Source organism: Lates calcarifer, linkage group LG7_2, assembly GCF_001640805.2.
Source record: "Lates calcarifer isolate ASB-BC8 linkage group LG7_2, TLL_Latcal_v3, whole genome shotgun sequence".
NCBI classification, from domain to species: domain Eukaryota; kingdom Metazoa; phylum Chordata; class Actinopteri; family Centropomidae; genus Lates; species Lates calcarifer.
This window is the reverse complement of record NC_066854.1, coordinates 7,306,641-7,331,665: the sequence shown is the minus strand read 5'-3', so window position 1 is coordinate 7,331,665 and position 25,025 is coordinate 7,306,641. Positions and strand designations below refer to the sequence as shown.

The window sequence follows — 25,025 nt, the reverse complement described above, 5'->3', positions numbered from 1 at the left end:
TGTGGGAAGAAGTACCTGAATCCTTTACATAGGGTAAGTGCTGGTACCCGGCTGTAACAACACTCCATTTTAATTAAAAGTAATAATATGTCATCAGCAAAGTGTAGGCCTACTTCAAGAATCAGAGGTAAATAAAACAAATTAGTTGTGCATTAAAAAAATATCAAGGGACTCATGTATTATTATGTATTTCAATGCATTAAACAGGTTAATACTGACCCTAGATAGATAGAACAGATTTATTGTCACTGTTTTTTCAATGAAACACCAGTTAGCAACTCTTACAATGACAGATAAATATTTAATGTCAGAAGAATATAGAAGTGACAAAAAGAATAAAATTAAGTCAAATAAGAATAATGAATCTAAAAATAGAGATTTGATAAGAATGAGCTACTTTTAACTACGTAATATACAGAGAAGTAGTTGAGTTCAGTGGTTCCCAACCCAGGGTTCAGCCCCTCCACAGGGTTAGTGTTAGAGGTCAGATAAATGTAGTTTCTTGTAAAAAAAAAAAAAAAAAAAAAAAAAGTATTCAAGTATAGTACATGAGTAAATGTGCTGAATTATTTTCCTTCGCTGCTTCTCTATGACTCTCTGTAGTAGCAGTTCTCATGGGGAAAGCAGCCACGCAATGCGAGAACAATAATCATGATTTTTCCAGTTCAGGGACGTTAAACATGCGGCTTTGCTCGGTTTGAGAGGGCGACCTAGATATGCGCAGCGCTGCGCATTTTGACGTCCGCGAATGCCCGCTCATTGGCCGACGCCGTTAAATTCCCAGAATTCCCCGCAGGTCCTCCACATTTGGATCCTGAGCTCTGAGTGTCAAGCCCAAGGTGAGCGCTGCTTTTTTGTCAGAAACGAGTTTAATTTCACCTTGATTGTCGTTGCCTTGCGTACTCGCCAACGCACACTTGTTTCTCTATTGAGTTTAACGTTAGCAAGAGACACTGCGACGCAACAACCTACAGAGGATGTTGTTTGAAGCCCGTGTCGCGTTAGCAGAAGCTAGCATAGCTCTTCAGCGTCGGTTGAGTGAAAGAGGCAAACATTTCGCTGGCTAGCTGCGAGCCGGAACCAAACCGAGCTCGTTTAAAGCGAAATTGGTTAATTAAGTCGACCGTTCCGCCGAATGGCTTTAAAAGTCGGTTGTAAAGCAAACTAACCCAATGTCAGGCATCTACCCGTCGAAGATGGCTAAAGGTTGTTAATTGAAGTCGAGGATGAAGCTAATGTTAATTTGCTGCAGCTGAGCAGCAGCGCCTGCGTTAATGAGGTTGTGTTCAGCAGGTGACAGAGTTTAATACACTTTACTTTAGCGTACGCGTTTAAATGTTTAATGTAGGATGTAGTTTCCACCACGCTTCTCGTTGTTTATTAGTAATAATTTCCTCCTAATACAATCAGCTCCAGGCCGCTCATGTCTCGATAACTGCCTAATCAGAGGTTCGTTTGCTCTTTCAGATGGCACTTCATCGGCTGTTCCAGCTGTCCTCCGTGGTGCGCTCCGCCGTGAGCCTGACCCTGCGCAGGAACCTCGGCATCTCCGCTGTCGTCTTCAACAAGGCCAAGGAACTCGACCCCGTCCAGAAACTGTTCCTGGACAAGATCCGCGACTACAACATCAAGAGCAAGTGAGTTTATAACACACAACTCCCCTCACGTTTAGATTTCCACGGCTGATCAGAGTTCAGTCACTAGTGAAATATTAACTTGAGAAATGGGAAGGCTACTTTTTGTCTTCTTTAGCTCAGATTTAAACCTCAACTCTCTTTATATATTTCCAGGGCCTCTGGTGGCATCGTGGACGCCGGGCCCGCTTACCAGAAGAACCTGTCTGAAGAGGTAACCAAACTACAGAGGCTATACGGAGGAGGAGACATGACCAAGTTCCCCGACTTCAAATTCCCAGGTTGGTTTACATTGCGTGCTGTGGTTGCTCTAAAGGCACAACCGTGTTTTAAACCGTGTGATTTCAGCCTTTGTCTGCGTCTATATTTAGCACATAAATGGTGACGCTTGTCACAGCGGGACCATTCTCTCTGAAGCTTTTATTTCTGAGTGTCCCATCATTTTCGACAAAGCTACAATTAGTTGCCTGCTACATTCTGCTGTAGATAAATCTTATTTCAAGTATTGCGATGTTCAAAACTCAATCTGCAGCGACACCTATAACTAAGAAGTCTTTGTTTTCTGTGTTCTTGTTTTCTTCCAGAGCCCAAACTGGATGAAGTGGCGAAGTGAATGCTGTCCATGTTGTATATCTCCTACATGTCACCAATATGTTGTATTTAATAAAGATGGTAGACTGAACTACGGTTGCACTGGTTATCAATTAAGCGCACTCTGGTGGTTACCACCGTATCATTGGTAATGCTGCACTTGGCTCTATGAGTATTTTTAACAGTGAAAGTTACTAAGGTAGCTATGACATTATTTTCACACATTGTGGACTAGATGAGTCTGTTGTGTTGTAACTGATCCAAGGCTTTCCAGTCAATTCTGAGTTTGAACATCAGGATCATCAATTTAAGGTAAGCGTCTGCCAAAACTAGTGTACATTTGTTGACTAAGAGGTGGTGGGTTTTTTTTGGTCATGTTTCACTTAAATGATGGCATTAAGAGCACAAAAAGGTGAACTATGGTAAATTTTCAATGTATTGTGTCACTTGTATCCAGGCAACTGAAATTCACTGTTAAATTGCTGAGAGGTCGGCTGACCGAGATGGAAATTGGCTTTCACTCTGAATTGGTTTTGAGAGTGCTGTATTGTGACAAGGTCAGAGATGCATTAAAGTCTCTAGGATGAATATTTGAAACCAAAAATAGCGTCGGTAAGGGTAAGTTTCCATCTGACCTGCTGCCTGAAGTTTTAGAGATTGGATTGCGCAGCCAAGCTTTAATGTCCAGCTCAGAAAACTTAGCAAGATTTGACCCATTGTGGACTGTGCCTCCAGTATAGATATTAAAAAAACAAAATGCAAATGTGTGATACAAATAATTTGGCTCAGTATTAAATCTATTATTTTTATGAAGGCCTTAGATCAACATAGGAACTCTATAAAATGTGAATGTCTGCCCAAATCCTCCTCAATCAGTATCTGCAGAACAAGTTAAAGCATTTTACTTGGTGTTGTCAACCATGTCTCTAATGCTACATGTCAGCAAGAAATGCACTTGAAAGATTAATGTACTGTCTTGCTTCCAGAGCCTCTGTGCTTGAGTATTTCCCTCTGAGAATACAGCAGACTTTCAGCATGTATGTAACGTAGATCCAAAAAGATGAAAAACAACCAATTAGATGTAATTTGATTGACGTGTTTCTAGATGTTACACATTTTTAGTACTTTAAAAAAAAAATTAAATATCAGAATATAAAAGTACTGTTACAAATGTCAGTTAATTATACTGCTGAGTAGTTGTAAATGTTCCCTTAGGATTAATCAAACATGTAAAATAGTGTTAATGTGAATTTAAAGGAAGTAGTAACAAAAATAAAATTAGTAATAGCACAGTGTAAAAGTACTGTTATAAGTAAAAGTCCTGAATTCCAAATGTAATGCAAGTACAATTGTAGTAGAATAAAAATAAAGTACCAAAACTATTCATTGTGATTTATTTCAAAATATCTTGCCACTAATTTGAATTATTTTATAAATTACCTCCCATAGAGATCAATGTAATATTCATAATACGTAAAACATATATTATTAATCAGAACTTTAAAAGAAGTAGTAACAAAAATAAAGAAGTAATATCACAGTGTAAGAGTAATGTTTGTGAATAAAAGTCCTGCATTCAAATTTTTATGTAAGTCCAATAGCAGTAGAATCAAAATAGGAAATGTCAATCTTATACTTTGTTTTTAGAATGGTAACTTTAATTAATGTACTGCTGAATAGCTTTTAACTTTCCACAGACTGGCAATGAAATACTTATGTCAAATATACTGCATTGTTAATCAAACTAGTCACTGAAGTTAAATATAGTGGAGTCAAAGTAGCATAAAATTAAAATAGTCAATTGTACCTAGTTATTTTTCACCACTGTGTATTAGTAATGACAGTAACGGCGGTATAGTTTTGAATAGAAAAACTTTATTACTGATATACCATTGAAATAAAACTCTGAACAACCCATTCACACAGTCTAAAAACAGACACTCCATTTTTGACAAACATTGATAAACAGTGGCACAAAAATATAAAGACAAAAAAGTAAGGCAAGTTCTTTACAAAAAATTGTGATCCATAGTTAAATGACAGACAAATTAAAAAGGCACAAGGTATATATCAAAAGACCATGCAGGCACATTAGGACGGAACGGGGTTGGTCTCAATTGAATCGGCCTCCTGTTCCCACTAAGATCACGAGGATCTTTTGTGGCCTCAGCGTTACAAAGACAAAATAGTGGCTGAGGTAAACTGCATTTATATTTGAGTAGATTGCTTTCCCTATGGCTTTAATGAGAAATCCCTCGCAACGATTCAAATTTCAAAACAAAACGACAAACAATCCCAATCAGTCTTTGGTTAAAAAAAAAAAAAAAAAAAGAGTTAAATAATTGGCCTGCAGAGAGAAGCAAAATGTTTAAAAGTCTCCAGTGGTCCCTGGTATTTCAAAATCTGACCACCAGGGGGGAGCAGAATGCCACAAAACTGTACTTAATCCCATAAGAGCAGAAAATGTCAATGACAGAGGCAAACCACACAGCAAAGCAATAGATTAAAAAGCCTCGCAAATTTGCTCGTCACAACCCATCCAAAAGGAGCGGTAAGAGGAGGATTGAAATCAGCACGTAGTGGAAGATCAAGAGCTCGTTCAGAGTCCAGCTTCTCAGAGCATGAATGATTGGGTGTGTTTAAAATCCTGGGGCTGTGGGACACAGAAAAATAAGCATTAGAGTGTAACTGTTGTTTTTCTATTGGTTTCAGAATTCTGGCCTCCTCACTGACGCCCTGAAGCGACTGCCTTTCAATGATTTCATCCAACAGAGCAACATTCATTAGGTAAGTGTGACACGCTTGTGCTCTAATCAGCATTTTGCCCTTGTCACCACTCCAGTACTCAACAGGAGTAGGAGACGTAGGGAGGAAAAAAAAAGACTTACTTCTTGGGGCGGGGGGATGTAGTTGACATTGGACCTGAAAGACAAAGGCATTGTAAGTGCATCGGACAGTTTGACACAGTCACAGAGCAAAGAAGAAACTCGAGGCAGACAGCTGTATCCTGAGTCATATCTTGCCCTGCATAAATAATGCACAGCATACACGGCAAACCTCCCTTTGGGTAAAAAGGAAAGTCTGAGCAGTGTTTAAGATGGGATATTTGGGGGGGAAAAAAAAAAAAAAAACTGTCACTCATGTTTCCTATTCTCTTCTAGATCAGTCTGACTTCAGGAAATCCCAGCAGTCCATCCAGAAACAGGTAAATACAAGCCCTGTAAAGCTGCAATTTGTACGCGGGCTGTAGAGAATCTATTAGATTCTCGATCCACAAAGTTTGACTGCTCACTAATGGACACTGTTGTTTTGTGGTTTTACAGGTTGCGATGTGCTGAAGTGTCTCCAAGTTGGGTGCCTGACAGGATAGCGTCCCACAACTGTCCTTGTAAGTATTGAGTAGCTTATAGACTGAAATCATTCCAAATGTTATTTGCTGTCATGTGTCTGTTGCCTCATCTATATCACACTCACGTTTCATCTGTTCTGTGCAGGGTTTGGCTGCTGATGTGGGCTGCACCATGACACTGGGAGATCCAAAAGGACCTGCGGGGGTCATTAGTTTTGAAAAAAATGTCGACAACACAGTGCGACTTGGAACTCACTGCACACCATGCTTTTGTGAGGTAAGGGTAATTGTAGTGATGCAGTGTGCTGTAAGACTTAAGTTTGTATTGTACATTTGCTTTGTATTAAAGGGCACGAAGAAGTCAATGTTTGAAGTGTAACTTTATTCAGACATGCAACAATGTTATGGTGAGCCACACATGCCAACAACAAACAACAACAACAACAACAACAACAACAACAACAACAACAACAACAACAACAACAACAAACAACAACAACAACAACAACAACAACAACAACAACAACAACAACAACAAACAACAACAACAACAACAACAACAACAACAACAACAACAACAACAACAACAACAACAACAACAACAACAACAACAAACAACAACAACAACAACAACAACAACAACAACAACAACAACAACAACAACAACAACAACAACAACAACAACAACAACAACAACAACAACAACAACAACAACAACAACAACAACAACAACAACAACAACAACAACAACAACAACAACAACAACAACAACAACAACAACAACAACAACAACAACAACAACAACAACAACAACAAACAACAACAACAACAACAACAACAACAACAACAACAACAACAACAACAACAACAACAACAACAACAACAACAACAACAACAACAACAACAACAACAACAACAACAACAACAACAACAACAACAACAACAACAACAACAACAACAACAACAACAACAACAACAACAACAACAATACTTATACTTATACTTATACTTATACTTATACTTATACTTATACTTATACTTATACTTATACTTATACTTATACTTATACTTATACTTATACTTATACTTATAATGTTAATGCAATCACAGAGCTCTTACCTTCCTCTGTGTCCTGCTGACAGATGACCCACGAAGACCATGAAAGAGGAGAGACGGGGGGGGGGGGGGAAAGTCAGTCACTTTTTTGGACACAATCAAAATGAGGTCTCTATCAATTGATGTGAGAACACACAGACATTATTACATTGAATGAAAAAGATGAACTTACGGCTGAAGAAACCGTTGCGGTGTAAGACGAGCCCTCCGCAGCCGCAGATCACGACGACCAGGCAGACCACTACCACCGCTGCCACTATTGCTGTGATGTTGATGTCCTCTGTGAATAGGAAAAGGACAAGTTGTGATGCATTTCCCATATAAAGTGGTAAACGCTCAATAAACACTTCAAATGGGAAAATCGCTAAACATCAACACAAGTGGCAGGGCCATATTTAATGCATCTCATTCTAATGCCTCTCTCTGTACTCTAGCAATATTTCCTATGATTTATTAAGTACATAAAATGCTTGCTTGCATTAACCTAGGCCACCTTATATAATTTATTGCTAAGCTGAAGGCCTGGCCTGGCCATACACAACTGTGTCGTTTTATACCGTGTAATTTGTCCTGAATTGTCACACTTTAAATACTTTGTGAAGGTGTTTCACATTTTGAGAGGCAGGGTGAAGTAAATTTAGTGTGCTCTTCCTCTCCACTGCACCTCTGATTTTCTCCTGTGCTGAAAGCTGTGGGGGAAGGCTAGGCAGGATGAAGTGTGGAGGGGACAGAAAAAAAAAAGCATGCACACACACCTATTGTCATGTGCTTGCCCTCGCACGTCTTCGCCGGCCCCACCCCGTTCGATGCCCGGCAGCTGTACCGACCCGTGTCCTCTTTGGCTACAGCTTTGAACTCCTGCAGAAGACACGGAGAAGAACAAGAAAACTTTATTAACTGTTATTAGAAACCCTGCTTTGTTCAAATGTCCTTGACTGATTCTAAGATTTGCCTTATCTTCTCTCTCACCAGCACTCCTGTGTACGAGTTGATGAAATAGGTGGCGTTGGCATATCGGGGCTGGCTGATTGGCTGGCTGTCCTTGAACCAGGAATAAGTAGCCGGCGGAATGCTCTGCTGGTCCCTACAGCGCAGCTGCACCACAGAGCCCGTCACTGCGGAACTGGGGATCTCGCAGGACGGGGTGTGGGGGGGCACTAGATTAAAGGAGGAAGCGAGAATTAGACACGCTTATGAGAAACATTGCCACTCTTTTTCCATCACACGTGTTCTCAGACGTACCCAGGACTTTGAGCGTCACGTTGGTCTCGCCGAGGCTGACAGAGTCAAGAGGAGCGCTGATCTCGCAGCGGTACTCCCCGGCGTCCTCCTGAGTCACCCTATGCAGCGTCACCGTGGCCCCTTCGATGCTCGCCCGGCCTTCAAAGGGACCTAGAGGGACAGAACAAAAGGTCAGGAAGGAGGGAAATGTCTTCTCTTGCTGATGGCTACAGCCAATATGACTAGACTGTTATGTGATTAACGCAACTTCAAGTTTTTGTTTGTGACAAAATAAGACAGCTGGTGTGTTTTAGGCCTCTGCCAGGGTACAGGTACAGTTACAGCGTGCTGCCTCAGAGCATCCTAACTGGTTAATGTGGCAGAGACACAATACAATTTGTGGCCTCACATTGTGAAGGCAGTAACTCTCTATTTAGGTCACCTTTTAAGCTGCGAGGTGGAGCTGCCAATGAAGAGGAGGCGACAGGTCAGAGGCACCTCAAAGCCTTGACGCATTTGACAAAAATGTAGCAGAAACTGCCCACGTGAAAGCTACCGCTACGTTCGTTATTTATCTCACCCATTAAATCCCCACTCCAAACCACAAAAGGTGAAAGATCCAGGATGAAAGACGGGTTAAGATTTTACACCTTGACTCAGGGTGGTGTTTTCTCCAGCTGGTGCTGCAAGCTGATTAAAACAAATGCCCTGTTTGTCACCTGGGGGATAAAGAGAGACAGGCGGCTTTCTCACCTCTGAAGTGTCCATCAAAGTACACAAAAGAGACATCTTTCCCCTTCTTCTTCCACTCGATGCGGGGGTTCGAGTCTCGCTCTGTGTGGAACATGCAGGACAGTATTGCATCTAGAAATGGGGGGAGAATGTGACAAGGGAGTTATTTATGGCACGAAAACCTTCTGTACTGTGTTTTAACTGCTCAGTCTATTTATAGCCTTCTTGTTTATTCTGTCAGGAAGAAGCACGTGGCTGCTTTTTCCCACCTCACCTGAGAACTCGCGCACCTCCACCTTGTGGTTCTTGGTCGATACTGTGACGGGAACAGAGGAAGAACCTGGTGACAGAGGAGATTGGGGGGTGGGGGGGTGAGTGTGGTTAAAAATGCAATATCTCTTGTCATCCGTTAGGGGGCGAGGTCATTTGGGCAAACTGCTCACCAACTGCAAGAGGAGAATGCTTAATGGCCATCTTTAGTCTCTCTTGCTCTACTGTCTGACGCTTCCTAGAGCAGATCTGAGGCAAAGGAAGGATTACTCCCTCCTCTGCTTTAATCCCACCGGGGGAGTTAAGGAGCAGCCCGCCGTATGTTTGTTTAAGCGCAGGTTAGGACAAGGTCACCGGCAGCCTGTCCAGATTAACCTGATGTATGAGGGGCATTAGCGAGAGGCAGACGGCAAGGCATCCTTCTTTGTTTCACCCCCCCAACAGACTGTCTGTGTATCAGCGATAACCTCATCCAAACAGGAAGAGGAAACGGCCTTTCCTGCCCTCTGATTGGTTTAAGGGGCAGATTATTGTCTGGTTGTCCTGTTTTTAAGCACAGGTGAAGGTTACCTGAGGGAGAGATGGGTTAGAAACAAACACATTAAATGCTCTCGCGCAGAGAGCCTGACATCTCCAGAAAGTCTGTAAATTAAGAAAAGGGAACATTTTAAAATTACGCGATAAATGTTGAATGGACCTCAGGGATACTGACTCAGAACATTAAGGGCGATGAAAAACTTTGAGAGAACTTCCAAACTTTCCACAACAAGCTTAATAAACGTGTCACCTTCGCGCACACGCATTTACCCACCGTTGTTTCTGGAAATGGAACAACACAGATTAAAATCTCACAAGCGAACAAAGGGGGAGAGAGATAAAAGGTAGTCAGATTCCAGTTTGTCAGTAACTTCCTGAGCGCACCCATTGTTACTGCATTGCTACGAGTTGCGGAAGAATGACGAGCAGGCCGGGACAAAGGGCAGGAAGTGTGAAAAAGAACAGGAAGGCCGTCATGTTGGATGGCCATTCAAACTGTGGAGTTCACGAGCAGACCCAAAGGTTTCCACGACAGCTGCTATTTTTGATTTGCCTGTACAATAATAATGTCATCTGCCAAATGCAGCATAAAGAACGCCCAGGTTTTTTTAAAAGCTTCTCTTCGAGTTGGCTCGATTTACACCAGCTTCGCTCGGTCAAACTTTGAGCTAAGTGAATTAAAACTGCACGCGCTCTCCCTCCAGACGCCCTCTCTTCCCCTCGCCTTGCCGTGCGTCGACTTGCGGCACTGTAACAGGATTATCGTGGCAGCCTTGGATTGCGTACCTCGACACCCTCCAAAGAGCATTGTCTCGCTAAAGGATGAACAAGGCGAGGGAGGAAGATACAATGAGATTAAAAAGAGGACAAGAAGAAGCGACAAAGGAGAGATGAGCAGGGCCCTAAGAATAGAATACAAATGAAATGGAGTGGAGGAGAGTGAGGCGGGGGGGGCGAGAGACCCGCAGAAGCATGAATAAAAGAGAGAGTGGGATTGAAGGCAAGGGAGATCCTCTCAGACAGTGGAACTGTGAATGGGAGAAGCTCTTGTCACAGTAGTGTGAGACCAGGCCTGCCGCCACCTTGAAGGGTGTCTCTTTGAGAAAAAGGAAATGTAACAGGGCTGACAACATGCCTGCACTTAACCGCTGCAACTGACTGACACACACGCACGCACATAAAAGCACACACGCATCAAAAAAATGAGCAAAGAGGCCCTGCGCGCAAGGTCCCACTGCCCACTCGTCTCGCTTCGCTACTATGAGCGCTGTCAGCTTCAATGGCCTCAATTAACTACAAAGGCGTCGAGGCAGATGACGAACACATGGCCCGTTCGGATCGCTTCACGACTGCGTGGTGGCTAATGTTCACACGGTGTAACGCTTTCCAAATAAAAGGCCTGCTGTCCGAGAAGGCAGCAAGAGATGTTAATCACATTTAGAGACAAATGTCTCGTAAGCGAAAGCTGACACGCGGAGCACTGGGATGTCACTTCGGTGTTGTTGCTTGGTTTTCCGTATCTATACTGCCCACTAAATACAGTACGTGGATTTAAACAACACATACGCAGCTGTATAAATATGCACGAGACCTCCAAATGTCAAATATAAGCCTACAAGACTTATACCCTAAGGCTGGATGATGGGCGATCGTAGGAGCCCATGGGCACTCTTGACTAATCTCAAGAATTAATTGCGTTGACCTGAGTGACAAGCAAGAGGACTGGTTGATCGAACTCACGCTGACAGGTGAGTTCGTAACAGAACAGACCGAACGTGTAAATAACACAGACTCTGTACTGAATAGAAGAAACAGACAGCGCTTGTGGCCGAAAGCTGCCTGTTCCAGCCTTGAGATGTAGATCTCGGGGAAAATGTTGTTCATTTTAAAGGGGGCATTTGTGACTTTTTTGTGGCAATGGTTGCCCAGAAGCTTCAGCCACTGTCTGGTTTACAACACAAAGGGTTAGACTACATCCACTGAGCAGCGCTACTTCTTCGGGGCAATCTGGACGCAACGGTGCGTTGCTATCGGAAAGTGACGGGACAGGCTGGCCCCTAACCCTAACCCTAGCTCTTGGACACTAAGTAAACAGTTAAAGCTCATGTTGGCTATGTAGCGATAGCAAAACTTACAAATGGCTCCCTTGAGCCTCATTGTGGTCAAGATGTCTACCGGCCGACTGGAGGCCAACGCTGGCGTACTCTTGGCTGTAAAGACCGATCGTGAGCCGGACCTGGCCCGCGCGCGGCATAGCTGTCAGATTTGATCAGGTGCCAGTAGTGTGGACCGATTTGGCCTAACAAGCAGCACCCAGGTCAGAGTTGGGATGTGGAATAAGCCCAAGATTCTGGTGCATCTCCCATCAGGATGCTGGACTTAGGCCACCGGCAGGCAAAACATTCTAGCCAAATACCTAATCAAGTTGCGTAACATTACTTTTGTTAGGTTTAACGCACTGAACAGTATGAGTATGAATCACAAACTGAACTCTTCATGTGTCTTGCCACAGCAGGCATTTGGTGGTCCTCCAATACAGCATCAGATATGGCCACTGTGCTAATTATCATGCTTCTGCTAGGGAGCTTGTTGTGCCTCTGACAGACAGAGACATGTAAGACAAAGGCGTCAACACAGACAAGCAGACACAAACACGCACGCACACATCTTGTGCGTGGCACCAACATCAAGCAAACACTGCGACAGCTTAAACTCACAGAGGGACGGCCACCCCCTTGCCTGAGCAAAAATAGAAAGATGGCACGCTCGCTCCTTGGCACGCAGCTTTACTCTCATTACGTGGTCCGTACAGAGTGTTACAGAGACTGGGGTGGGTGTTGCCAGGGCTGTGCCGAGGTCAAAAGCACAGCGCAGTCATAATTAAGGCACTTATTCAAATTAACAGGGAACAAATGAAAGAGGAAGGAAGATGGACCCATAGGAAATGTCCTGTCTGGCTGTGTGTATAGATAACGTGGACAGCACACACGTTTCAAGGCTGTGGGGGCACAGAGAAAAACAGGGCGAGGAGGGGGTGAGTGTGTGTCCTCTGTTTGAACAAAGCCTCTCTGTATGACTGTAACCCTGTGAGCAACAGCTGTCTCAGTCAGACACGGTGTATGTGTGTTTGTGAGAGAGACTGGATGGGGGATGTTGGCTTTCTTACCATCAGACCCACCCAAAACATTTCCTCCTGGACATTTCTCTTAAACAATACAGTCCACAGGCGTGTAAGGGAGCATATAAGATGCTGCTCCCCTCAACTGTTAACATCTATCAATGGGCCGATGAGTGATTTCTGTCAGGTTGTCCACAGTGGGACTGGAGACACACACACACAAACCTCTGTGAACCCGTGACCTGGTGGGCTTGACAGGTGGCAAAATGTGGACAACACAGAGTAAAATGTGCGTCACTCACTCTCACTGTCTCATCACATCCATCTAACACTGCTACTGCTGCTCCCCTGGTGTCCTAACAGCACTTATCCTGCTCTCTTTTCCCACATGTCACACAAGTTTCCGTGCAGGGTAATCCGGGAATGTTATGTGTATTTTCCTGTTTTGTTCGCAACCTTTTGCTCTCCTGCTACGAAAACACCTCATCACGACAGAAAACAGTTTGAAGTTTCTGGTGGTATTCCAACAGCTGACCTCACGCGCGGCTCTAAAACCTCCTCTGCCAAAACGGGCGGCCACCCGCCACCACTGTGCCGCCTACACCCTTTTAGGTGGCGGCCTGCCAAGTACAACTTTTGGGCCAACTTGTAGGAACCCAGCCTGGCTGCAGCCTTCAACCCACTCTCACGGAGGGGCTTTAACTAACACTCCACAACAAAATACAACCAGAAAACAGATCCCTTTGCTTTATATACTGAACTTTAACATTTATAATAAGCAACTCAAACTTCCAATGGACATATTTTTCAACCAACAAGAAGAACAAGAAGAACAACTAAGCTCTAAAGAGTCAACAGTAGTGAATTAAAAGTAAGAAACTTTTTGCAGATTCTGGGACAACCACGAGCAGTAACTGTAAGAAATCAAACACCATAAATAAAAAGTAACAAGATCTGTTCAAATATATTAAAGCTCAAACTCAAATCAGCCGTTTCCCGAGTGTAATCTGAAAAAAAACAACACATACAAACAGCAAATGTTGGTTGTTCTGAATGAATAGTTTCAATTTGCCACTTACATTGCATCAGTAAAATAACAATAGGAAGATACAGTGACGTCCCCTCCATTATTGTCCACAACTCTGGCTGAGTCTTGTCTTCCCTGGACGCAGCGAGGAGGCAGATCCCGAGCCTCAGCTTTCTTCTCGCACTTGTTCGCAACTCTCCTATAATTCATCCAGCTTCCAGGGAATAAACTGCTCTCCGGGGGGGGGGGGGCGAGGAATGCGACCGGACCGGCCCGGCGCGGAGCTGAGCGATACTACACGGAACGGAGTGGCTGGCGGGCGAGCTGATGAGCGGGACGCGCGGACGGGGTTGGGGGGGGCTAATAGGCTACAGAGGAACCGGTGTCCCGGGCTGATAAGAAGTCTGGGCTGGGGTGGACGGCGTGCCTCGGTTGCTACGAAAGGTAGCGGATGAACGTCCTCTCTCCCTCTGGTTGTGCGATTTTTCGGCGCTGAGTGAGGTGGAGATGGAGATGGAGGTGGAGGGGAGGGCGGGGTGTGCTTTCAGAGGAAGAGAGCGGCGGAGCGCCGAGAGCGCAGCGCCGTGTCCAAGACGCGCACTGCACTGCCAAATGGCCACATAACGGGAGTCAACTGGGTTTGGCAACAAGGTGTGACAAACGTCATACCTTAGCTGGAGCGAGACCCGGTATGACCCCAGGGGTTTTTTCGGTATTACTGGAGGGCACCGATTGAGCCCAGATGTTGTTTTGACTGACATCTGGAGCATTAAGCCCACAGTTCATCACTGCATGTAAACACTAGTTGTCTCCTTGTGAATCTGGCCATACAGTATGCCTGTATTCCACCATCTCAAATTTTAAAGAACAAAAAATTGACAAAAACACGTTTAGCCTTGGATCAAAATGAGGTGCTTAGAGCAAAAAACATCAGAGGTGCAGTCCACAAGAATTAAAGGCTCACGAGATGAAGCTAAGGCTCGACACGCTCTCAAGGCCAAAAACAGAAAATGTATTCAGCGCCTGATCTGTCTCCCGATAAATGTGGGAGACTAATGATAATTGCTTGCAAAGAAATGGATTCCGTATCTGGTCGTGGGAGGAAGAAGAAGTTATTCGCTGAACAGTTATCACAATTGTTCCAGGAGCAGATAATACGTGAAGAGATGTGAAGCCGTGGGTGTGTTTTGGGCAGATCTTAGACACGTGTTTTTTGTGTATCCAGGTGTGATGGTGATTCCTTAATTTCTTGATTATTTCTCAACCTATGGATGCCTTTTGATATTTTTCCTTATTTTGTGTTATTGTTATTTTTACCATGTATTTCTTTAAGGTATGGACTGCAGTGGACACTTTGATATATTTGTGGTTGCTGCTATTTGGTTTGACTTTGTATCCGGATGACGCACAACTTGTCCATTATACATGTTGAAGATGGGTGTAGTCATAAAATGTGGAATTGTGACCAAAAAAAGCACATGAATCTGTGCTTTCAGGGATTTCAAATGAGAAGGAGCTCAGTGCTGATTAATGGGAGTTATGGCAGACTAATTGTTGAATTACTTCAGCACAGAGATAAGTGAAACACACCACCAACCGTTTCATTAACCCAAGTCCTGCACATCAGTGACTCCCAAGTCAATTATTATTGACTAAGCAAGCGCTGGACTGAACGCTGGGTTGGCCGCATCAACACCTGACGAATTCTTTCACTTCTTCTGATATGAAATAAAATGAGGGAGCCTCTGGGGTAAACGCACTGCAGGCCTAGTGCCGCACGAGCTCTTTGGTATAAAGTTGAGAACAGAAACACATTATAAATTCATTTCTACGGAATGCATTATTCCAGAGTGTTTTAGTAGCTATTCAAGTTTAATCACATTTGAGCAGCAGCGTCACAGACGCAGCAGTCGTTCCTGAACATCTTTCAAGCGCTACGGCTGCGAGGAATTTGGGGCAGTGATTCAAACATCTCAATCTGCGCCGGTGGTGTGTCTGGCTGCGAGGCCGGGGCATATGTGCTTGGGTGTGTCTCACGCGTTGTCGGTGTGTGTTGGGGTGGGGGGTGGTGGTGGTATTGGGATGCTTGAGTGGGAGCAACAGCTGCAGGTCAGCTAACTTTTCTGACCTGAGGGTTTGCTCAAACTTCAGTGGTCTGCTGATGCTGACTGATGGAGTTAAAGTGTGATTACGTGCAGGGAAAAAAGTACACATTACAACACAGTATCTGAACAGAAAAAGGTTTCACACTCCCTTTTATGCTACCTGCCTGTCACTTTCCTTGTTCATCTAAAGGCTGGCAGGTCAAACAGGGATCTGGAACATAAACATGGGGGAGGGGAAAGGTCTGCGGGAGCCGCTCAGTTTTCTTTATGTCGTTGGTGGTCATTAAACATTAGCAGCTGTCCGTTACCACCTGTACGACGACACAAATGGTGAGCGTGACATCAAAACTAATGGTTGACACTAATGCTTTGCAAATTGTTGAAAGAACAGTCAGACGTTTTGGGAAACACACTTATTCGCTGGAACTAGGAGTCGGTTAGCATAAAGACTGGAAACACAGAGAGACAGCCAACGCAACAGACATTCAGACATTTAAAAACAATGATCATTGGGCAATTATGTGTTGTAACTATTTCTTGGGTAACGGTGCCTGGGTGAAAGGCCTAGGTCTAATTATGTAGCTTATAAAGATGTGAGAAAGCAGAAAAAAGAACGCTGACGGTGTCAATTGTGTATTTTTAGTCTGAATTAACAGTGAGATATCAAAGATATTCAGCGTACTATCACTCAAGGTTAAAAAAGCCATAAACAAATCCCAAAGAGTGTATATTTAGAAAGTGGTACAAAACAATTTTAGCCTGTGAGTCAAGGTTGCAATTGCAGCATCTCAATACACTAAAGATGTACAGTAGCAGGGATGTGGTAAGAAGAGCAAGGGGTGATCTCTGGCAGAAACTGTTGCCACTAACGTGTCAAAAAGAAACCTTGAATCCTCAGGCTCGCTCACACTTTCTCCCACTTGCCTCCGAACACACTCTGAGGATTGAGAGCCACCTGTTTGTCGAGTGACAGACGCAACAGCTGCACTGCTGCCTGACCTTCAGCCAACACACACTCGCGCCGTTTTTTTTCTTAAGCAAACTGCTGACGTGCACACAAACGCGTCGACACATTTCCTTTTTCACTCCTACGTATCCACAATCAGCTGAACAGTTAGAAACCCGGGCGGCCCCACCCCCCACTCAAGGAAGTGTTCAAATCTTTCTTTTAACACACACAAGAGAGACATCTGTGTTTTGTATAATAACGGGGTCAAGATAAATGATTCCCTTCAATGTGTTACGCTTTCTAGAAGAAAGAGATAAGTGGAAGTGATTTGTCACATATTTTTACACATTTATTGAACAAATAACACAATCAGATACATGGCAAAGTGTGTATGTGTGTGTGTGTGTGTGTGTGGAAGGTTACACAGAGGTTGTTACTGGCTGGTCGGAGGTGGAGTCGGGAAGAGCAGGCGGAGAGGGTGGAGTTGCTACCTCTGGTCTCGGCACCTCCACCTGTGGAAAAAACAAGAGAAAATCCACGCGTTAATCAGTTAAACAGTTATTTTAATCGTCGTTACGCCCTCTCTCAAACCTCTCTTTTGTCTTTCCTGGCTTACAAATTAAAGGCAGAGATGTTAGAGGGGTGTGGGGGCACGATGATCCCCACAGGGAAAATTTGGGAGAATCTGTTTGCAGTGTGGGCGGCCGCGTTTGAGCGCCAGCTGGAGGCAGATGGGGGACATGCTTCCCTACTGCCTGCAGCCGGCTCAAAAACGCGCCCGCCCACGCCTCGCTGCTTTAATAAACCTGTTTCTGGTGAGGTCTGTACGGTGGCACAAAAGAACACACACTGAATTACACAGTGGACAAGAAAACACAATTTTAACTATTTAACTTTAACAGTTCAATGCATTTCAACATCACAGGCTTAAAAACAGAAAGCTGAATAAATAGCTATTTAAAACTGTCTCATACTGTACAGAACTGCATTAGATTGTGAGGTGTTGCTGTTATTCTGTTGAGTCCCTAGATCTAAACAAGCTGGGGAAACGCGTTATATGTAATCCAGTTTTAAAAACTGCTGACGCAGTAAGGCATTTTGCAACTTTGAAACATCTTATTCAACTTCTGGGAAAACAAACATTCTCTCTTTTTTGTGCAAACTAACAGTGTTTCTCTATTCAGTCACTTCATTAAGATGAACCAGCTGTGCTGATATTCAAAACTGTTACGCTTCTTTGATATTTCTCTCTCTCTTCTAAACTTACTTGGAGTAGGAAGCAAACTCTGTAATTATAAGTTTACACACTGACTGCATGGTTCAATTTGGGCCTACTGTTCACACCATACTTTCGCACGCGGTTTTCTTGGACAATTTATTGCTGACATTTTGGAATGGCTACACTTCTGGTTTGTTTATGACCCGTCTGATTGTCCGACTGCTGAGGTTTCTTGCCCAGTTGAACTGTGAAATTATATAACAGTTTACACACTGCCTGCACGGTTAATTTCGGCCTACCGTTCATACCGCACTTTCCCTCCCTCAGTATTGGTATTTTACTGATACTCCATACATACTTAATAATTACAGTGTGCTGCGTGGGTTGAGATCTAAAGCGTTACCAGACGTTTTTGGAATACAGCGTTTGAATAGGTGACATCGCAGCAGGCTTTTCAAATTAAGTTTATTTACTCCAGGTTCAGGGTGCACAATACAAGAATGTAGCTTTTAAAAGTTCAGAACAAATTCACCAATAATGGGTTTCAACACGTGCGGGCAGAATGTTAATCTTCCTCTGCGATTTCAGTCGAACGATGGCCGATACGAGAGCAAGGCTCAAGCTGTAATAACCTAAAACTTTCCTGTGTGAAAACTCTCATATGAAATAAATATGAGCCCCAGTTACAAAGTGTGTTTTCAATCCAGCCCCCGTGGCTGATTGATACTGCAGCTTGATGTCTGCCACAAGACAGACAGTTATCTGAAAACGCAACACTCTGCATGACAAGACAAACCAGCCTGCGGTTTTATAAGAAGATTGAAAACATTCATGTAAGTTTGAATGATCTCTGTCTGCCAGAGTGTGCTGTGCTTTCAGGGGAAAGCACTAGGCTTGGTTTTCCTACACGTACTGCAAACGCTGCTGTATAAATGTCCTTCAGATGGGTTCTACGTCCGTTGGGGTTTATTGCTCCTCTCCTAATCAGTAGTCGCGATGTTCGGTAAACACGTGGGACGAAAGGGACAAGACAGCTGCCCTCTGTACACATTGTGTGCGCGCTCAACGTGGCAAACGCTATCGTGTCAGGTGATATGGAAGAGTGTCCTCTCAGGCCATAAAACTGATGTCCAGTCGCCGCTGCAGCAGCTCTGCATGCTAATTCTGTGCTTGTAAAAACTCCAGAAAGACACGATCCAAATATTCTACACTTTTAATGTCGTTCCAACTCTGACGTCCATACTTTTGTTTTAAATAAAGTGCTGTTTCAATTCCCTGAATAACTGAATCCCTGAAAATAAAATGTAGGCCACAGAGCACAGTATGTCATCAGTTGCCAAATCAAGTGTGTCTATTAATGAGTACATCTTTCTTTTTTTTTTTTATTACGCAATCAGTGATGCACAGAGGATGCCAGAAAGGCTGCAGCAAAATATATTTCGCCTAGATGGCTCCATCCAAAATTAACTCGTAGCCTAGTTTGAATTTGAAGAATTTATGCTTCTCCTTTAGAGCCTGAGTCAAACTTGGTTATGCTCAGACAGAGCGGATTCAACTTTGCATCAATCACAGCGTCTAGAATAAGAGCCTTGAACCTGGAGAGATTTAAAAATACTTCTTCCTTGGATCTTGAGTTAGTATCTGTGTCTTTGATGTCGAGTTCAGAAAACAGCGGTTTGTCCTTCATGAGGAGGATGAGACCTGCGTTTTACTGAAGACTACAGCCCACGCTGCATCTCCTCTCTGTTTTTTGCCAAAATATAAATGCAAAGCAATAAAAATAGCCGTGTTAAATCCTAACCTCTGGCTACTTTGTACAATCTGAAGCGATGGCTGCAGCCAGGGAGCGGGGCTGGCTGAATGTGGAACAGACAGTAATTTGGACAAGTTTCCAGCATCTAGACCGGACCAATGCCCCAAAACGCTAACAGCCCTCCCTCTGTGAGCTGGCCTCGGCGCTTCAGCTTTGATGCCGCTGCTGTTGGATGAGTGTGTGTGGTAGAAAACTGAGATATTTGTTTTTCTTACCAGTTTCTCTGCCCGCTGCCTCAGTTTCCTCCAGACTGTGTGGTGTGCCTGCAGAGAGAAAGAGAAAACGTGACTTGGAGGCACATGTAGAGACCAATAAAGAACTTTTACTGCACCACACACTTCTGTGTGATAATGAAAGCACAAGCACTGATATTAGAACAACCATTAAACGTCACATATGGCCTATTTTTTGTGTCAGGCAACATTGATTTTAGTAATAATCTCAAAGGAAACCACCGCAGAAACCACTGCGTCACTTTGTGTTTGTAAAATAAACTGACTTTTTTCAGTGACAATGAAATCTGTATCTTCTTAAACTGAAGGTGACAGCAGATGGCATTTAAACTACTGTTCACCTTTAAATTTGACCTTTTTTTTTTTAATCACAGACACCTAGGTATAATCATAGTCTTCCATAAAAATCTAGATCACTGTGGGACAAAATTTGGTCCCTGCCCAATAAAACTCATGATCAAACTGAGTCATGAGTTTTTTCAGTAGACTGTCACGTAGGCAGACAAAAGGATGAGGAAAAAAAGAGGAAAAAACCAAACACAGAGTGCGTCAGCTGAACTTCCTGAGCAATTCCCAAGAACCGTTATGTCATCTTATTCCACACGCACGTCCCTACCTGCAGCTGCAGAGGCAGGGAGAGGCCCTGTGCGCGACGGCGGAGGCCCCAGGGTCCCTGTCCCAGGCTGTGGAGGGCCGTCACCTCATACTGGGAGCACAGGCCTGTCCTGGCCACCAGAGGGCCCCCACTCAGCAGCACATGATCACCACATCTACAAAAAAAGGTATGCGGTTATGGGAAGTTAGGCGAGAGATACATACATACATATGTGTGATAAGAAACTGACACTACGCTAGTTCTAAAACAAAACGTATGGATGTTATGTCACCTGTAAAGCATCACTGTGCCTTTGGGACTTTGTGCTGCCTTCTGTTCCACCTCTTCCTGTTTAAACCTGGAGGAGACAGAGAGATTTCAATGCTGTGTTCGACAACAGCGTGTTTAAAAAGGTTATACTGGGGAGGGAGAAAGAGAAGAACGCGCAGAAAGAAAGACAGTAGGCCTGAGGTATGAAGCAAGTACAAAGAGCAGTGAAAAGAGATGAACAGTACTGAGCAAGACCAGTGAGTTTACCTGCTGTGTGAAAAGACCTCCAGCGCCACAGAGGGCGCCACTTCCAGAGGCTCCCAGATCAGGTCCTGGTGGATCAGCTGCTGGGCCCCTCGCGTCAGAGAGCGCAACGATTCCTGGAGAGAAAAACAGCCGCGCTGCTTTGCAAACACATTTCTCATACACACGCATAAGACCAGGTAGATTAAGACATTTAAGAGTCCCGGAATCAAAGATTAAAAAAAACAACAAAAGCTCTGAGTCATTCCTCCTCTGCAACTGCTGGAGACAAAGCTTCACTTCAAAGGTGATAACAAAAATTCACACTGCAATACATCACCAGCTTTCTATCTTTCTCACACATAAATGCATGTAAATAAATACACAAACTTATATAAGAGATACTTTAAAAACTCATCTACATGCAGACACTCCTATTTTTGGCCCTAATACCGACAGACTGATTAGACGAGGTTTAGAAGAAGACGTTAGTGCAACAAGACGGCCGCAACTATTTAGGCCAAACGATGACTGCAGAAGCTTAACTGAGCTTTTGACTGTGCGCACACACCTCAGAGGGAGTCCACGAATCCAGCTGAGGGTCGAGTGCCACGTCACAGCAGAAAGCTCCTAAAGTGACTGCAGGGAAAACACATGAAGTGGAAACAAATTAGCACAACACAACAGCATCTCAAAAACGCTTATTTTTCAATTACGTAAACAAAAAACAAAAATACCTGCCAGGAGTTAATGTCTAAACAATAACATTTAAATAATGTTTCAATGTCTATTGAAACAGTAACACAATATTTTTCATTATGTTGCTTTTAGTCTGAGAACAGGCCAGACCGCACACTACATCCACCTGAGGCTTTCAGTTCAGTCTGAAAAAGGTCCTGGCAGCGTAGCGACCAACTCTGACTGATTTACTGAACAAAGACAAATTCTACAGTTCTCTGACGTCTGCTCTGATTTGAAGAGGAACTCCTCTACCTGGCACCTCTGGTGTACTGAGCAGCTCCACAGTATAATCGTCCTTGAAGGCAGTCTCCAGCACCTGACCCAGCAGGGCAGCACAGGACCGCCAATAGGCCTGAGAGGACGAGACAAGAGGACTTAATTATTGTCCAAACAGGTTAAAACAGATTTTTACATAAACATAAACACAAAAATGTAGTTTTTGCATACTCTATTCCTTTTTGTCTTTTGTCTAAATAATGCATAGCTTTACCTTTTCATGATGAAATAAAACAATCTCAGGAGGTAAAATAACACTGGTTGACTAACAAACTTAAGATAAGCGGTCACATATGGATGTTGTTTCCTGTTAAGCAGAGACAAATCTAACAAATGTTGATAACAAATGATCAACAGTATACTGATTGCAAGAATACATACGAGAAGGAACTTAGGTATGGACTTAACACGAAGGGGCTTTAAAGAAGCATTTCTAATCTTCTGCATGTGTATTTGTTGAAACTGAGACTGGACAGACAAATGGACAGTTTCAGTCAGTTTCCTAGTTCATATGGGATGTCATACCATGTGAATTTATGATGCAGATGGTGGCCTAAACACCTTTTACTGCATTCATCCATATATGCTTGGATTTCAGCCATGTAGCACAGATGCTCCACTCCAGAACGACTGTATTTCAGGTGCATTTCAACAGGACACATGCTGTGTGTTTTTCCATCAGTTACCAAGACTTTTCGTAACTAAATCAGAAGATTTTTATTACCCAAAAACCCAATTCCCTCCTGGCTGGTTGATGTTTTCAGATCAGACATTTCTATTTCTTACATTACTGTTAAGTGGCCACGCTATCTTAAAACACACTACAATGTACAGGCATGTGGAGGAAACTGTAAAATATGGCAATTACCTAATTCTAAAATTCCCTTATTAAATTTTTTGACTTTTTTTTTTTTAAATGTTTTATTTCTCAAATAAACTGAAGATAAATACACGCAACCAGCAATTCTATTAAACAAAAGAACAATTTGTACCTGGTTGACCAGCGTTGGGTCGCTGTCTTTAAACGTGAGCAGGGTAAGTGAGCACGACTGCGTGAGGGGCTGGTGGAGAGGCCATAGTTCCCCATCTACCAGGGCCAGAGCTGAGTTGGTCACGTGATGCTCTGTCAAGTCTAAGGGAAGAACAAAAGACTTAATTTACATAAGTGCAAAACAATTCATTTATAATTAAACATTTAGCTATACTTTATCAATATATGCAAATGGAACTGAGGCATTTCACTTGTCACAAATTGAGGACCGTGTTTACATAAGAACACTTTTCACTCACGTCTGGCGCAGCTCAGTGGAGTAGACATCCCTCTGTTCATGATGAGCAGCATACCATCCAGCCCCGGGCCCCGCACGGACACCTCTATCTTCTCGATGCGAGGGTACAGAGCTCTCTGCCTGGCCTGCTCTCTGGAGAAGACGGCGTTGCGCTGGCTGCGGACCTCAGCCACTGGTGGACGCGCAGCAGCTGCAGCAGATGCATAGCCTGCGCAGGAGAGGGGAGGGGGTCCCAGGAACCAAAATGAACCAAACAGGCAGCAGAGGATTCACTAATGTCTGAATATATAATGTTTGTATAGATTCCCAGCAAAGGAACAGACACAAGCTCAAAACTATGACACCTGTTTAATTGTCACTATTTTCTCGAGGGGGCCTTTTACTCATTTTACATGTAGATACAGCTGTATAGTAGTAGTTGCAGATGCCACCATATCAATGTCAATAGGGTTCTGGGCTTGAGGCAGCAGGTTGGAAATCTGTATTTTTGGGGTGTGGAGTTTGAAAGATGTGGGAACTTATGGGCACCAAACAAGGTACTAAGTTGCGTTATGGGAAATGTAGGCTCCAGTGTTTTCAGACGTATTAGGGGCCAAAAGGGATATGTAATTGCTTCAACTTCCTAATTAATGTCACCAGCCTATATCATTGTACCACACACTGAATAGAAAGGTCAACCATCAAGAGAAACGAAGTGCATTCACAACCTTGTTTAGCTAATTTTGGGGACATGATGTGTGTAAATCTTTATTACTGTCACGCTATCAAAGGTCAAGCTAGTGATAGCCTGGTAGTTAAGTTGAAGTTGAGGCTTTGTGGATAATTTTACTGCACATTTAAACAACAGTTTACGTTGGTTAACGTATTTAACACCGGAAATATCGGAGAACACTTCTAAGATAAATACGAAATTACGAAGCAGCTAACTCGAAGTGTGTTAACTTAGCGACATTTGGGACCAAAATCCCTGAGTTTATAAATCATATAATTTTCAAATCTTAACCAACTTCTACACTACCTTAGCTGGGGAACAGAGCGTTTTCGAGGCAGATATTTTCACATGTCGCAGCAGGAAAATGCACAGGTGCGTTTAGTCTCGTTAATTAGCGGAGCTCCAGGTGTTGTGTGCCAGCTCATCAAGAATAGCTAACACTTAAAAGTTAATGAAAATAAAGATTATTTATTACAAACGTTCTTTCCCGCTGTGTCAAGGCAAAATGTGAAACATTTCTTTTACCACACTGATACAATGTGAAGCTACAAACTGTCATTGCAACCTCGCTACCTCACATGCTAATACTACCCGGTTAACGTTGGCTAACAGCTACTTACGGCGCTGGAAAACTTGACACAGGGTCCTAGTCGCCATGGTGACAAATATTTCTACAGCTACATAAAAAAAAAACAAACTAAAATGGATACAGAAGCTCAACTGGATAAATGTCTGCTACAAAATCCAGTGAGTGAAGGACGCCATGCCTGCTTCGTGTGCAACGGTTTTTTCGTCCGGACGGAAACCACAGTCAGAGGGTGAAAAGTTCCACGTGACCTACAAAATTAACTGCGGATTCTAGTTTATAACAGCAGGGGGCGCTGTTGGTAGTCATTTCAATGGGGATTATGTAAAGGAAACCCTGCAATAATTGTTGTATTTTGCAGAAAGAAAAAAAATCGTGATGTGTATCACCACCGTTTTC

At 43.4% G+C, this 25,025-nt stretch overlaps 3 protein-coding genes across 4 annotated transcripts; 1 reads left to right on the top strand and 2 right to left on the bottom strand.

The window, feature by feature from the left end:
• Nucleotides 1-676: 676 nt before the first annotated feature.
• atp5pf (ATP synthase peripheral stalk subunit F6) lies at nt 677-2,316 on the top strand. Its single transcript, XM_018660881.2, has 4 exons — nt 677-839; nt 1,468-1,637; nt 1,791-1,915; nt 2,219-2,316. The coding sequence occupies exons 2-4, from the start codon at nt 1,468-1,470 to the stop codon at nt 2,245-2,247; spliced, it is 324 nt and encodes a 107-aa protein (XP_018516397.1). The 5' UTR covers nt 677-839; the 3' UTR covers nt 2,248-2,316.
• Nucleotides 2,317-4,080: 1,764 nt separating this feature from the next.
• On the bottom strand, nt 4,081-14,192 carry jam2a (junctional adhesion molecule 2a). The gene is given in 12 exon segments (XM_051065972.1): nt 4,081-4,878; nt 5,114-5,147; nt 5,700-5,771; nt 6,694-6,709; nt 6,863-6,970; nt 7,446-7,548; nt 7,660-7,847; nt 7,933-8,082; nt 8,665-8,775; nt 8,918-8,983; nt 13,648-13,741; nt 13,743-14,192. Coding segments are annotated over 12 exon segments (1,044 nt in total). The 5' UTR covers nt 13,806-14,192; the 3' UTR covers nt 4,081-4,839.
• A 2,781-nt stretch (nt 14,193-16,973) lies between these two features.
• On the bottom strand, nt 16,974-24,851 carry mrpl39 (mitochondrial ribosomal protein L39). 2 transcript variants are annotated; one of them, XM_018660900.2, is made up of 10 exons: nt 24,661-24,851; nt 23,330-23,536; nt 23,032-23,171; nt 22,016-22,115; nt 21,594-21,661; nt 21,047-21,159; nt 20,802-20,867; nt 20,531-20,684; nt 19,897-19,944; nt 16,974-17,161 (listed from the first exon to the last, which is right to left on the bottom strand). In XM_018660900.2, exons 1-10 carry the CDS (start codon nt 24,695-24,697, stop codon nt 17,069-17,071), a joined length of 1,026 nt encoding a protein of 341 aa, XP_018516416.1. In that variant the 5' UTR covers nt 24,698-24,851; the 3' UTR covers nt 16,974-17,068. The 2 variants fall into 2 exon arrangements, with proteins under 2 accessions (XP_018516416.1, XP_018516417.1); XM_018660901.2 differs by lacking the exon at nt 24,661-24,851 and adding an exon at nt 24,347-24,479.
• Between the last annotated feature and the right edge of the window lie 174 nt (nt 24,852-25,025).